The sequence below is a fragment of the Tetrahymena thermophila genome, assembly GCF_000189635.1.
Source record: "Tetrahymena thermophila SB210 genomic scaffold scf_8254469, whole genome shotgun sequence".
In the NCBI taxonomy this organism is placed as follows: Eukaryota; Ciliophora; class Oligohymenophorea; order Hymenostomatida; family Tetrahymenidae; genus Tetrahymena; species Tetrahymena thermophila.
The window spans coordinates 44,722-59,438 of record NW_002476245.1 but is presented as its reverse complement, the minus strand read 5'-3'; the positions used below and the strand labels follow the sequence as shown (position 1 = coordinate 59,438).

Below are 14,717 nucleotides of genomic sequence, written 5' to 3'. Positions count from 1 at the left end.
AAAGTTAAGAAGATTTTTTTTATTTTCTAATATTTTTTAATTTAATTGAGCTAATTAATAGAAAATTTAACAGAGTAAAAGATTAATTCTACTGCAGTTCTGTTTGAGTTTAGATTTTTTAAAACGTTTTTTATTTTTATAAATCTCTCCCTAATACTCTTACAGTATAAAAATGATCTGCAATCAAAGCTTTTTAATAACTAGTGATAGCTTAATAGTAGGCTTAGTCTCTTTATGTAAATAAATAATAAATTTTTATTTTTTAATTAATTTCTGGTGGTAAAGGATTAACCTCTTACCAATTTTTTTTTAAAATATTTATTCTAAGATTTATAAAGATATATTTTACTAGTTCTAAATAAAATATCATTTATAAAGTTTCTAAGATTTTTTAATTTTTTTAAAGATCAATAAATAAATAAATAAATAAATAAATAAATAAATAAATAAATAAATAAATAAAAAATAATATTTTAAATAAGTAATAGCATATTTGGATTAATATTTAATTACTTTATTTACTAACAAATTAATGGCTTATGAAATTTAAAAGTTTTTACTTTTTTTTAATTTGTTTAGTTTAGAAAATCTTAGTAAGAGGTATGAATACAAAAACCTTAGTTAATGAGGATTAGCGTTATTTTATAACAAAAATAATAATTATATTTATCTAATAGATTCTCCATAAATCTTGTATAATATTTCTTATATCACATTTTTTATAAAAACTCAAATTATTTAGGATAATAGCGATTAGTTAATAGTCTTATTATTTATTAAACAATTCATACCAATAAAATTATGATAAACTTCAATCTTTTTGTATAAATAATTAAATTTGAATTAAATTAATAAAAAAAATGAAATCAATTTTTAAAAAGTTAGACATATTTTCTTCATAATTTTAATTTAATGTAGGGCATAATCAGCCAAATAAAGGAACTTTAACTGGTTTTGCTTTATCTTCTTTTGTGATACTGACAACAATAGCATATTTTATATATGAAATTATGCTTTTTTCAAGTAACTAAATAGAGCCCAACTTTAGATCTCAAAATTTTATAACTGAAGGACTAGTAGAGACAGGTTTAAATAATGACTTGATTGGTTTTAAAATGGATCCTGGTGAATCTTATGCACTTTACACCAATGCAACAAAGACATATCTTATTTATATGGCCTTCTTTCGCTATTAAACAAATGACACTTCTTAATTTATTCCTATTAAAGTAATTAACTGTACTAACCCAAGTCTTTAAGGTTATCAGTGTTTAGATTTTTCAAGCCTTTCAAATTATACATTTGCTCTTAATACTAAATAGAATTTGTATTCTTAAATATAAATATTTACATATAGCTGTTTAGACTTGGATTCAGTTAAAACTACAATTCCTGATAACTGTGCTAGTTAAGCTGAAAGTGATGCATTAGTCAATGGCGTAAATGCTGGTTTGAAATTTAAAATATTCACTTCTTAATACAATACAACATCTTAAGAAATGTAAGTAAACTATAGGAATGTTAATATTTATACATTTTCTAGCTAATCAATCATAACTATTTTAAATATGCAAACTCAAACTACTTCAGTTAAATAAGGGCTCATTATATAAAATGAATCCAAATATTCTTCTCCTATACAATATAATCAAATTAGTTAAAGTATGTAAAGGTAGTCAGCCCTAAAAGATGGAGAAGGCCCATACAGCTTGATTATGCTTTAAATCGATGAAATTATATAGAGAGTACAAATTCAATACTCAACACTTCCATAAATACTAGCTCTTGTAAATGGTATTTTCTCTCTCTTGTTACTACTGGGTATTATTGGACGATTAATTTCATCAAAACGAATAGAACATGACTTTTTTACGCTGTTCTTAAAAAACTTTTATACTGGTAAATACTTGAGTATACTCAAATAAAATAAACTTCTTCAATAAATATAATCCCCTCTAATTAACAAATAAGTATCTAAAAATGAAAATGAAATTTTGAGTAATAATTTAATTAACCTCCCTGTAAAGAATGGAAATATGAAAAGTGATTAGATGAGTAATTAAGAACTTAATAATGATAAAAAGTAAGATATTGAATTAATTGAAAGCAATTGCGATCAGTTCGTAGAAAATAAAGAAGAGCCAAATGATAATTGCATTCAGTTTCCTAACTTAGATTTCAAGTTTAAAAAGCAATTAGATAATAAAAAAAATAAACAAGTAATAAATTCTTAAATTTAATTTGATTTGAGTGAAAAAAATTTGTGTGAATAAGAAAAAAAATTGGAAATAAAAAAAGAGGAAAAATTTAATGTAAGAGAAAAGCTAAATATTAGTCATAACTAAGATATTTTTTTAAAAATATAATAATAATAAAGCATTATGTAAGATGAAGAGGCAGTTACTCCATAATAGAGGGAAAACATAATAACTAATTTTAACAACTAATATATTTCACCTCAGGAGAGAAGCCCATAAAATTAAATGATATAAGAAGAAAATACAAATTTAAACAAATAACCTAGTACAGTGGTTTTTAATTAAGCAACTAACCAATAAATTGTATAAACAAAAGGTTAATCTTATGCTTATCTTTTAACTGATAGGAAATTTTAAGAACCTAATGACTTGGGTTACTTGGATAACAATATTAATAAGCTAAAGGCACTTCAAAGTAAAAGCCTGACAAAATAAATTATGAATAGCATTTTTAGTTTCAAGTAATTTATTTTAGCTCATTTATCAATTAAAATTTATGATTTTATTTTTGCATTATTTTAAACAGACTTTATAAGAAGAAAAATTAATAAATATCTGATGATCTTGGAGAGCAACAGAAAAAAATAATTTTAGAACATGTTAACTAAGATTTAAATATTTTTTCATTTTATAAAGATGTTATATTCCTTAAAAAGGCTGTTATGCTTATGTTAGATTCCTAATAATTAGCAGCTATAAAGCTTTTAGGTTTTTCTTCAGATTTTTTAGACTCAGACTTCAAAAATATAAGCCCAAATGACCTAGAGCAACTAAGTAAGTTAGATTTAAATTAAAAAAATGAATTGTATTTTATAAATTATAAAAAAGCTAAAGATAAAAAACTAAGTTACTTGGAGGAATAATTTATAATATATTAGTCAGACGAGATATAATAATAAAAACTTTCATAATTTTTATTAAGACTTTAAAATCAAGAAAAGGGTAATGATATTGATTTTAGAATATTATCTTCTATACCATGAAAAATATTACTTACAAAAACTAAAAGTGTTTTTTTAATTTTTTCATAAATATTATTATTTCTTTGTTTTTTTATAGCGTGTTAATTGAATTTTATAAATATTAAGGTTCTTATCTTTTCTTAAAATTTATATTTTTACAAAAAATACAGAATTAACTGATTCAAATTTATTTAATTACTCAATCAATCATATATTAATAATAAATATATTACCCAAATATTCAAGTGTATAACTTAGTATGTAGCAAAAATTCCATTCACTTCATCTGATGTGAAAAATTTAAATAGAAATTGTTTGTTAAATAGTAATTTTTACTGACAAATAAGATAGTTAGTTATTTTTGGCTCTGCTTATGTATTTTAAAAAACTCAATAACTATGAAAAATATTCATCAGAATAACTCTCTTATTTTTTAAACAATAAAACATATGAATCAATCTCAAAAAAAAATCTGATAATTATTTATATTCAGTTTTTAATAAATTGGTAAGAATTTGATCTAAAATTTTATAATAAGATAGACAATTTTAATTTTATGTTTTTTTATAATAATTCAAGTTAATTAAAAATAGAAAGTTTATTAAAAATAAATATTATTGCTGAATAGTTATCTTAATAATTAAATTGATAGTAATCATAGATTTTATCCCAAAAAATACCTTAATGAAAAAAAAGAATCAACTTTTTCAAATATAAGATAATATTTTTTATTGAATTTTTACTTTTTATAATCAATAAAACTTAAATGCAACTTAAAATAACCAAAATAATTACAAAAGAGGTAGCCACATTATAACATGAAATTTGACTAGCAAAAAAGAGCTTTACAATTTTACTTTATTTTATAAAAGTTAATAATATATTTCTAACTCAAAAAATTTAATATGAATTAAAAATATATAAAATAAAAACATTTTGAAATTTCATTGTTTAAAAATAGGCATTTTATTTAAAATTTTAAAAAGTATTTATTATTTTTTATTAAAATCTCAAATTCAAAATAATTCAAATCTTTTAAATAAAATATTTGATTTCCATTTTTTTTTTGTAAGTAATTTTATTAAATTTTTAATACATAAAAATTTTTTAAATATTGTTTCTATGTTAAATTCTACTTTAGTTTTATTTTTTTAAGAAAAAAATTCCAATTATAACACAAACTACTTTAATTGAATATAAAACATTTTATTTTTTGAAAGGTTTTTAAAGATTATTAAAAATTAAATTCAAAAAGTTATATTTAGTCTATTTTATTCTTTTGCATATAATAAAGCAAATAGATTGTCTATATTTATAATTAGAGTGTCTAATATTTTTTTATTAATTAAATTAAAGGACTATATTTTGTTATAGAAATATATACAAAACTGGTTTATCATTCAAAAATTATAATGATATCAATTTATCCATACTTTTATTTTATAATCCATTTCTTAAAAATTCATTTTTTACATATGTTAAATGTTCTTCAGTGATGTCATTTATTGGTAGATCAAATAATAAACTAAAATATTTCCATCCTATAAAAGAGTATGTTTTGACTTTATGAAATCTGATAATAACTTTTCTATGCCATTTTTCTATATAATAATGAAAATCTAATTAAATTTCGAGTTTAAGGGTTAATTATTTGTTTTTATAATTAATAAAACAAATTAAAAAAAAAAAATCTAAATAGTAGAAATAAGCTATAGAAATGAGAAAAAATCTTAATTAACAATAAACCAACAAGGCATAAGAACAAAAAAATAAAAACAATAATAATTAAATTGGAAAAACTAGTTTTTCTTAGGCAAAATAAACTCTAATGAATATGGAGGCTTTTTATAATGATCAAGATCTATTTGGTACTAATCCTTAATAGCCTAACCAAGATTAGTAAAAACCATAAACTGAGGACAACTAGAATTTGGTTTTATAACCAAATTAAAATTAAGCTTTTAATGTTCCTTATCATTAAAAAAGCAGCAGCTAAAGTGGGCCAACAACCTTTGCTACTGCTTTAAATAGTGTAAATAATGTCAATTAGTTTTATAATAATATTCAAAATAATTCTAATACAAATCAGCCTAATATAAACAACCAAAACCAAATTAAAGATAGTAACCCCAATTAGAATCAAAACAATAGCTCATCGCAACCCTCTTCTTTCTCTTCTTTTAGCGGCTAAGGAATCTAAATAGGAGGTTCTTTACCTAATAATTAATAAATAATTAAAAACAACAATTTATTTGAAAGAGTATATTAAAGCGAAGATAAGATAAATAATATTTAATAAGCAAATAATAATTTGTATTTATCCTTCTCTAAGTACTTTTAAAAAGAACATGCTAGCCTTTTTTAAAAGAATATCACAGATCCTAAATTGATTTATCACTGGAATGCTTTATTCAATTCAGGTAATTTGCTTAGATAAAATATTTAAATTAATAACTTTTTTTTTTAAAAATAGTTCAAAGTGAAGAAAATCTATTTTTTAACTTTAGTAAATTCTAAAATGATTTTGATATGATTTATTACAATTTAGGAGATGGAGAAAAATTTACTGACTAAACGTTCCCAAACGATTAATCAGTAATTAAAAAACAAGGATAGTATTGCTTTAAAAGAGCAAGTGAGATTTATACTAGTGAGTTTAACATCTTTGATTTAGGTATCGAACCTAATTAAATTCAATAAGGAAGACTTGGCGATTGTTATTTAATATCATCTATAATTGCAATAGCAGAATATCCAGAATTCTGCGCCCGTTTATTTGTTTCTAAATAAAAAAATGATAAATGCGTATATGGAATTTGGTTATGTGAGAGTGGAGAGTGGAAATAAATAGTTATTGATGACTATTTAGTTTGCTAATAAAATAGTTACTCACCTAGCTTTGCATTATCAATAAGAAATGGAATATGGGTATAATTATTGGAAAAAGCTTATGCAAAAGTAATTTTCTTAAATATTAATGTAAAATTAGACAATTTTATATTTATAATAAAAGTGCTACGGCGGTTATGGTAACATTGAAGTTGGCTACAGCTTTGATAGTTTAAGAGATTTAACTGGGTCTCCTACAGAATATATAGACATTAAAAAGAATTACGGAGAAGCTTTTGACTTAATAAAAAAATCAATATAAAAACAGTTTATACTTACAATCAGTTCAAAAGTATCTGCTAATGACATAAACTCTAAGCATTCTTTTACAATACAAGACGCTAGAGAAGTTATGAATTCTAAAGGCTAACAAGTCAAGCTATTAAAACTAAAAAATCCTCTAGGCTATAACTTTTAAATGAATAAAATTTAAGATCAAACTATGGAAAATAATATTGGCGAATAATTACGTTAAAAAAATGGTGTAATCTGGATGACTTAATAAGAAGTTCTTGCTAATTTCGAAGTAGTCACTGTTTGCCACACACACCCAGGATATATATGTGGATCATATACAACTTTAAACAAAACAAGGGAGTATTTCTATATTTAGAATTTGGTTGAAGGAAATCACTGCTACTTTTCAGTAATATAAAAACATGAAAAATTTTATAAGTAAGGAAACAATGACCAAACATATTACTACAAGACTGCAAGACTAATTATTACCCAAATTAACTCTGATTCAAAGCAAATTATTGAAGTTTTAGGAGGATCTTTTTCCAATAAGCAATAAGTATTCTTTGAAGTTTAAAATCTTCCTAGTGGAGAATTTTTAGCTTTTGTAGAGATTGATGAAAAGATGGCGCCATAGAAAAACTAATTCACTTTCTAAACATACTCTAAAAATGTTTTATCGATTATTCCTGCTTTTAATATTTTACAATTAAAGGTAAAAGAGTCCGAATTAATAGAAATTATATTTAAGCTATATATTCAAAAAATAGATTCCTCTCCTGAGTGGAATACAAAGGTAAATGTTAAAAATATTCATATTTCATCAATTAATTATTAATCATTTAAAAATAGGTTTATGATAACACTAAAGGAACAGGAACTGTTGTTAGAGATTTCTCTAGTCTTTTTGGTTATGCTTTCATATCATATAGAAATAAAAGTGTTACGTAATTTACTGAAACTATAGAAGTTGCTGAATTCGTCAATTTAGATTTACTTGATTTTGATAAGATATCAAAATAAACAAAGATTAAAGTTGTGCTTGAGCCTAAAGAATCTAAAGTTTTATTATTTAGAATACTTGAAAATAAAGCTTGCTCTCATTCACTTAAATTTAAAAGTACCTGGTTTTTCGGATCAGGTATTGTAAAAATGCCTGTCTAATCTAATTAAAAACCTACCTTAGTTAAACAAACAATATCTAAACCAGTAATTACTAATAAGAAAGTTGTTAAAAAATGAAAGAAAAAAAATACTTATTAAATTTTTTAATTTGTTTTAATCAATTAGATTTCAAATTAAATATTTAAATTATTTTTTATAATTCAAATATATGTACTTTATCTAAAAACTAACCTATATTCTAAAACAATTTACTGCTTAATATCATATATTGATGTCTTTTCGTTTTGAGTGATTATTATATTATTCATTAAAATTTTAAATTTATAAATTATTTGGGAAATCTTAAAATAAAATTTTTGATAAATGAGATAACACATTAAACATTAATAATAATTACATAAATACATATTTATTTATTTAATTTAATTTTATAGATAGATAGTGATTAAAATATATTTATAAATTCATTAAAATATTTTTAATTTTTCATTAAATTTTTAATTTCTTTATGCTTCTAGAAAAATTAGAAGAAAAAGAAGTATTTTATTTAAATTAAGCTTGATATTTTTTATTATTAGAGTTGGAATATATTTATTTTTGTGGTTAATATAAAAATTTTCTTTAAAAATTGAAATCTTAAAGATATCTATTAAGATATTAGAAGATATTTAAGGAAATAAAAAGCAAAGCGAATCAAAATGGTTAGTAGAAATTCTAGGCATTTCTTTGGTTCTTAAATGGACTTTTATTAAAAAAAATAAGTTAAAAATTATTGATTTTTCAATAAACTTACGTAGCAGCAGCACTAAAAGGTTAACGAGATGTTGAAACTCCTAAATTGACTTTTTAAATTGCTCCAGGTGTAGCCACAGTATTGTTTGTTGTATTTGCTATTTAATTTATACCATTATTTTGATACTGTATAACAGAGGGAGAGGGATACTGATTAAGATTAGGGGTTGCTTGTTGTATTTTATTTACTATTGTCTTTTAAGATTAAACAGTTCTTATGAAATTGTTTTAAAATTAAAATTGGTTTGATTGATTAGGTAAAGTGTTCATTGAATTCTAGCCTAAGACTTAGATTGCTTATGAAAAATTTGAGTATGGAACTTAATTGATTTAATTATTTCTTTATGAGCAGGTAGAGATGGTTGGTGCAGTTCCTGTATATTACTAATATGAAATATTTTACAAATTAATTAAACCTACTTAATTCTATTGTATGTGTTAATGCTGTTATTAGCTATAAATTTGAGGGTACTAAACAGCTTAGCCAAATTAGCTTTGAAATCCGACATATTTTTTACCATTTTATGAAAGAGAAAGGGAAGAAATACAATTTTTATCATGAATATCTCTTAAAGGAGAGATGACTGTGTTTGTATTTTAATATTCATTCATTGCAATATTTGGTTGCAATAATAATTATTCAGAATTCTTCTAATTTTAAGCAATTTAATGAATCTGTTCCTATTAAGCTTCATTATCTTAAGAATAATTAGAAGCTTAATCATACTAATCACAATCTTCTTGGAAGTTAGAAGAATTGCTTTCATCAATAGAATTACTATTTCCATAATTTTAATTAATTCTATCTTCTTCTCCTAATTGTATAGTGTTATATGAGTATAAGCGAGGGGTTTAAGAATTTTCAACATTTTGCTGAGTGTATTAATAGTTAGTGTTAGTATATGATTAATCTTCATGCTCAGTAATAGTGGATTTCATTGTATAAATAAGATAAGGGTTGTTTTTTAAATTGTAATTCATGGGCTGAGATACCATATTGTTATTAAAAACGATTTGTTTGCTACTACTTGGGGTCTAGATTGTATTTTTATTAGTTAAAAATTCTTTTTCTTCATAGAAAGTATCTCTCTTATTCATATATTCAGTTGGTTTTGCTTGATTATGATAAGAAATAGACTATTAAAGCATTTGCATGTTCTTGTTGATCTGAGGTATTATTTCGTTCAATTTAGTAGTTATAGATTTGTAATTTTCGTCTAATACCACTTATTGTGTATTTTAGGTAGAAGTAGTATTAGAGTAGATATTGTTACTATTTTGTTAGTTATCTTTGTGCATATTAAACTAAAGAGAGCCAATCACTATACCTTCCTTATTAATAATTTTAGTTTATCCTAAATAAACTACACTGTTTTAATTGTTATTAGAAGAGTTGCTACTTGAACCACTGCTAATTATGCTTCCTGTAATATTTGATAACTGAGAGGATTTACCATCAACAACACTGCTAATATTTGTTTAGCTATTGCTTTGTAAAATGGTAAAACTATTATTGCTATTGTTATTATAGTATTTGTTATGAACGCGCTGAGAAATAACATCAGTTAAATCAATAATTCCACCACCAAGATAATCTTTTTCATCATAACTAGAGTCAAAAAGATCTCTCTCAGTCTAATACAAGGTATAATTATGTATTTCAACAGTGATTAGCTTTTCTAGCTAGTCTTATTCAACTCTCAAAGATAAGCAATCGTTCCAAAAAGCAGAGTTACTTACGACCTTGCAAACTGAGCTAATAATATTTTATCCATTAATCTTCATAACAATATAAGGATTACAGGATTAGTTGCTGGAACATGGAATAGAAGATGTGAAAATACAATTCAGCCCTCTAATTGAAAAGTAGTTTTGATTTGACACCTAAGGAGATTAGATTTAATTAGTAATGTTAGAACTGCCATTGCTTAAACTGCTATTTGTGATGCTACTTGTCATTTAATTTTGCATTAGAATTATATGTTAGAGGTGACTGATTCTAATTTTAATGCTATTTGCCCTTGTTTTTAATATCTAACTAAGCTAATACTTTTGAGGTCTTAATAAAAAATATTATTACTTTTTAAGATTAAGAGAAGAGAGTATGTTTGACTTTTTTTGTTTTATATATTTTTTGAATATAAAGTAAATATTAATTTTTCTATTAATTTAGATATATAATTTATTAGTTATTAATTTACCTTTATATTTAATAAACAATAAATACAATACAATACAATCAATATCTATCTATTTGAGTTTTATATGCACTGATTTATTTATTGATAACACATCTGATATTACATTTATAATTTATTTGTGTTTTTGAAAATTAACAATCAAAACTTCGCTAAATTTGGTATTTAGTCGTTGATTTTTTTAATTAACACTCTATCTTATCCAATAATTAAATTTTTATTTCCTTTTTCAGCTCTTTGTAAGATTAATATATAAATAAACAAAATCATATCTCTAACCTTTTATTTTTTATTAATTTTATTTTTATTCATGTAAAAAGGAATTTCATAAATTTTATTTGATAAAAATCCATCTTAATTAATTAAATTTTTTTACTGAACACTATTCAAAAAAGATACCTAAATTTAATAAGAAGAAAATTTATTTTATTCAAATAATATTTTTATAAAATCAATCTAATTTTTTTTAAAGAGGAATTAAAAATAAAATAAATTGAAAGAATTTGTTTTTTCAACAAAACGAAATTATTTTTTTAAAATTAAACTAAGAAAATAATAAAATTATTTCATTTTTTAATTGCTAATTCGTTTTTTAAATTAAACTTCACAATAAAAATTAAAATTAAAATAAATTAAAATATTGATATGAACTAAGTACTAATCAAATTGTCAATAGATAATTTAAATTTAAAAATTTATTGGCTGAAATTCATTCAAGCAATTAAAATAATGCAAACAATAAGATAATTTATATGTGTTAATCATTTAATATGTTTGATTTATAAGTTAATTAAAAAAGCAAAATATTATTGAATTATAAATTAATTAATCATAAATTATTTCGATTACTTTCGTTTGAAAATTTATGAATTTAAATTTAATAGTAGAATACCTACTTATTTTCATGTGAAAATGTGTATTTTTAACTAATAAATTTTCATATATTTCATATGAATTGATTTACAAAAATAAAGAAGTTTTATATAATATTTACAAATATTCAAAATTGTGAATCATTTAAAGAAAAGTTAATATTGTTATCTACTTTGTTTTAAATTAAATCTTCTATGTTTTTAGATTATAAAATTATTCTGTTTTAGTTAATAGATATGTTTTATTGGTCCTGACATTCTTTTTATATGCTTGAATCAATCTTTTTTATCTAAAATAAAATATTTTAATATAAAATTTAAGAATAATAAATTTACACTGAAGTTATTATTTTATAATGGGCATTAATTAAATGATCCTGATGAATGCTTATTGGCTGAATGATAGCTATTTTCATTTATTTTTTTGTGACTTGAGCTACTTTTATTATAAGTATTTAAGTTTTCATTATGCAAAGAATTGCTCTCTTACAAATTTAATTATTAAATATTAAGGCTTTCAACTTAATTTCCTAATACAAAATTATTTTAAGAGCTTTCTTTTTCTTGGTTTAAAATAGAGTTTTATTGATTTAAATCTAATTCTGAGAGTTTTATTGGGTCATCTAAAGATACAATTTCATTTTAATTTATGCATTTCATTTCAGAGCAAGCTATAGATTATACTGCATTTATTATTTATTGGGATTCATTTTCTTAGTACTAAAAATTTGAATTCTCTTCATATTACATAAAGTTAGTTGATTAAACTAAAGGAAATATTTAAGGCAATCCTTTTTTGACATAATGAATATCAATCGATTGCTGTGTTTCAGCTCTTGGTATTTCTTAATCATTCGATTCTTCAATCTATTCAGCTATTTCTTCTTGGATCAACTCTTTATTTTCTAATTTACTTTTTAACTTCAATATCTGAGATATATTCCTGTTTGAAATATTGACTTCTCTTATTTTTGAACTATAATCATAATCATAATTGTAATCATTTTCATTGGTCGTTTCATTATTTATTTATTTAATATAATCTTCATTTTATTAGTTTTTTGGTTGTATTCTACACTTATCTGAGCTCATCTATTTTTTAGAAGCTGATTTACCCAAAGTTGGTGAAATATCATATTCCTCAAAGCTTTCTAATAGGACTCGCTAAATATTTTTATCATAGCAGTTGAAAATATTGTTTTGATTTTACTCATTTAATTAAACCTAAGGGTTGAAATTTTTTTAATTTATGTTAATTTTATAGTTATTACAATATGGTTCTTATTTTTCTTGAATTTCAGAAATTTTTTCTGTTTAATTTGAAGAAGTATCAGCCTAATTACTATCTTTAGTTAAGCATTTATTTAACTCTTTCATAAGTCCTTGAGAATATTTATCTTTTTTAATGTTAAATGGAACTTCTTCTGTTGAATCTAACTCATTTATCTTTTAACATATATCATCATAATTCTTTCTGACACTATATTCTAAACTTATATAACTTCTAGAGAGTTTTTCAACTATTTCATTTATTCTGCATACTTATCTATTGAATTGCTTGAAATCACTAATAGTCTATTATTTATTTATAATTATTTAGCATTATCATTAATTTATTAATTACTTTCTGATTCTCTAGTTTGTATTGCTCAAAGATGGAAATATGCTCAAAAGTATTCTCTTCAATCTTATTTATTCTTTCTTCTAAATTTTAGTATTTTTAGTCAAGAGTCTACGTTTTCAATTCAGTTTGTGCTTTGAGAAACTTTGATTTCTGTTTTTCAAAAGTTTTTATTGTAAATCAAACCAAAAAAAAAAATTTTACATCAAAGCTCATTTTAAGATTGTAAATTTTATCATCCAACTATTAGACTGAGATATTTTCCTGGACTACTTAATGAATATTTTACAATTATGCATCTATCTATTGTTTTTTTTTGTCTAACTCTTTAACAACTTGTCTTTTGATTTCTGGAATTATTTATTCCTTTAGGCATGAGCTAATTTATTAGATTATGCTTTATTCTCTGATAGCAAGCTACTCTTCTAGAACTTTTCTAAAGTCTTTCATAGTCACATACTACTAAGGAAAGATATGAGAGCTACTGCTAGCAGAGGGAACTGTATTCTGTGGGAAAATAGATTACTTAGTAGTGCTTATTCTACTTATATTATTAACATTATCTTAGTAGCTATCTATACTTGTTTTATTAGCTATATCTATACTATGAGTTTATGAATTATGTTTAGATGGAGGTATATAGTATCCATGATGTGTCTGAGTAGGATAGTAATAGTTATTATGATTTATTTATTTAGATTACTAGCATGGACTAGCTGACTACAAAAAATTAGGTTGCGATTATAAATTGTGGGTGTTCAATTATTATTGCATTTATTACTAGTGTTGAAGTACGCTAGAAAAGGAGTTATTGCAACTGTGATTTGATGATTTACTTTTTTAATCTAAATGATTTTAATGAATGCTCATTTCAGAGTCTTTTAATAATTAAAAAATTAAAATATTTTATTTATAGTTTTTATAGCATTAAGAATAAATATTACTAATTATTTCTTATTCAACTTTTCTGATCATTTCATTGATACTGTGGGCTTTGCGCTATTTCTTATCAATTTGCTTGGAGCTACTGTATTAGCTATGAGGACTACTATTGAAGTAATCTTCTGATGTTTGTTTCTATTCTGTGTTTAATAGGTATGATCCTCTGTTAGGAGATGGTGATAGATACATTTTTTATTCTATATTTATGTATTTTTAATTACAATTAATTTCTTATTAACAGCTATATTTATTAATTTATTGGCTACATATAATTTTAAAAATAAAAAAGATAAATAGTATCTTTAATTACCCTTCTATCCTACTCAATATCCATTAAATATAATTAACAATTTAATTTTACTTAAAAATTATTACACTCCAAAGATTCTTTATTATTATGAATTAACAATCAATTTATCAAAATTAAGCATTGAAAGTTTTTTTTTCTAAAAAAGTTATTTCAGTATTAGATAAAATTTATCAAAGAAATAATTATTTAAAATTTTTATCCTTCAATTTTTACTGCAGAATTGTTTATTAAAAAAATATTAGTTTATTAAATTCAAATAAATTTAATTTATTTTATCAATTCTATAAATAAATTTATTTTTTATCAGATACTTAAAGGATAAATATTTAGACCTTTTTTTGATAATTTAAGCTGAATAAATTCTAAGTAGAAAATAAAAAGCTAAATATTGACAAAAATAAATAGAAGTATTTTGAAATTGTGTTCCTAAAGCATATTTGGATGAAATTTATGTTTTTATGGTAAATGAAAATTTACAATAATGATTATAACATAGTATAGATCTATCCCT

General features: G+C 22.4%; 4 protein-coding genes across 4 annotated transcripts; 2 read left to right on the top strand and 2 right to left on the bottom strand. All coding sequences in view use genetic code 6, as the record gives it.

Annotated features, from left to right (window-relative positions):
- Nucleotides 1-860: 860 nt before the first annotated feature.
- On the top strand, nucleotides 861-3,241 carry TTHERM_01084260 (AMP-binding enzyme family protein; the record flags this gene model as incomplete). Its single annotated transcript, XM_001030422.2, has 3 exons — nucleotides 861-2,719; nucleotides 2,785-3,032; nucleotides 3,087-3,241. 3 exons carry the CDS (start codon nucleotides 861-863, stop codon nucleotides 3,239-3,241), a joined length of 2,262 nt encoding a protein of 753 aa, XP_001030422.2.
- Nucleotides 3,242-4,889: 1,648 nt separating this feature from the next.
- On the top strand, nucleotides 4,890-7,588 carry TTHERM_01084250 (calpain family cysteine protease; the record flags this gene model as incomplete). Its single annotated transcript, XM_001030421.2, has 4 exons — nucleotides 4,890-5,640; nucleotides 5,694-6,178; nucleotides 6,234-7,142; nucleotides 7,199-7,588. The coding sequence occupies exons 1-4, from the start codon at nucleotides 4,938-4,940 to the stop codon at nucleotides 7,586-7,588; spliced, it is 2,487 nt and encodes an 828-aa protein (XP_001030421.2). The 5' UTR covers nucleotides 4,890-4,937.
- Nucleotides 7,589-8,164: 576 nt separating this feature from the next.
- TTHERM_01084240 (hypothetical protein) lies at nucleotides 8,165-10,411 on the bottom strand (the record flags this gene model as incomplete). Its single annotated transcript, XM_001030420.2, has 2 exons — nucleotides 8,265-10,411; nucleotides 8,165-8,213 (listed from the first exon to the last, which is right to left on the bottom strand). Exons 1-2 carry the CDS (start codon nucleotides 10,232-10,234, stop codon nucleotides 8,165-8,167), a joined length of 2,019 nt encoding a protein of 672 aa, XP_001030420.2. The 5' UTR covers nucleotides 10,235-10,411.
- Nucleotides 10,412-11,461: 1,050 nt separating this feature from the next.
- Nucleotides 11,462-14,148, bottom strand: TTHERM_01084230 (hypothetical protein; the record flags this gene model as incomplete). Its single annotated transcript, XM_001030419.4, has 5 exons — nucleotides 13,899-14,148; nucleotides 13,159-13,832; nucleotides 12,958-13,107; nucleotides 11,670-12,908; nucleotides 11,462-11,623 (listed from the first exon to the last, which is right to left on the bottom strand). Exons 1-5 carry the CDS (start codon nucleotides 14,083-14,085, stop codon nucleotides 11,462-11,464), a joined length of 2,412 nt encoding a protein of 803 aa, XP_001030419.4. The 5' UTR covers nucleotides 14,086-14,148.
- Nucleotides 14,149-14,717: the final 569 nt, after the last annotated feature.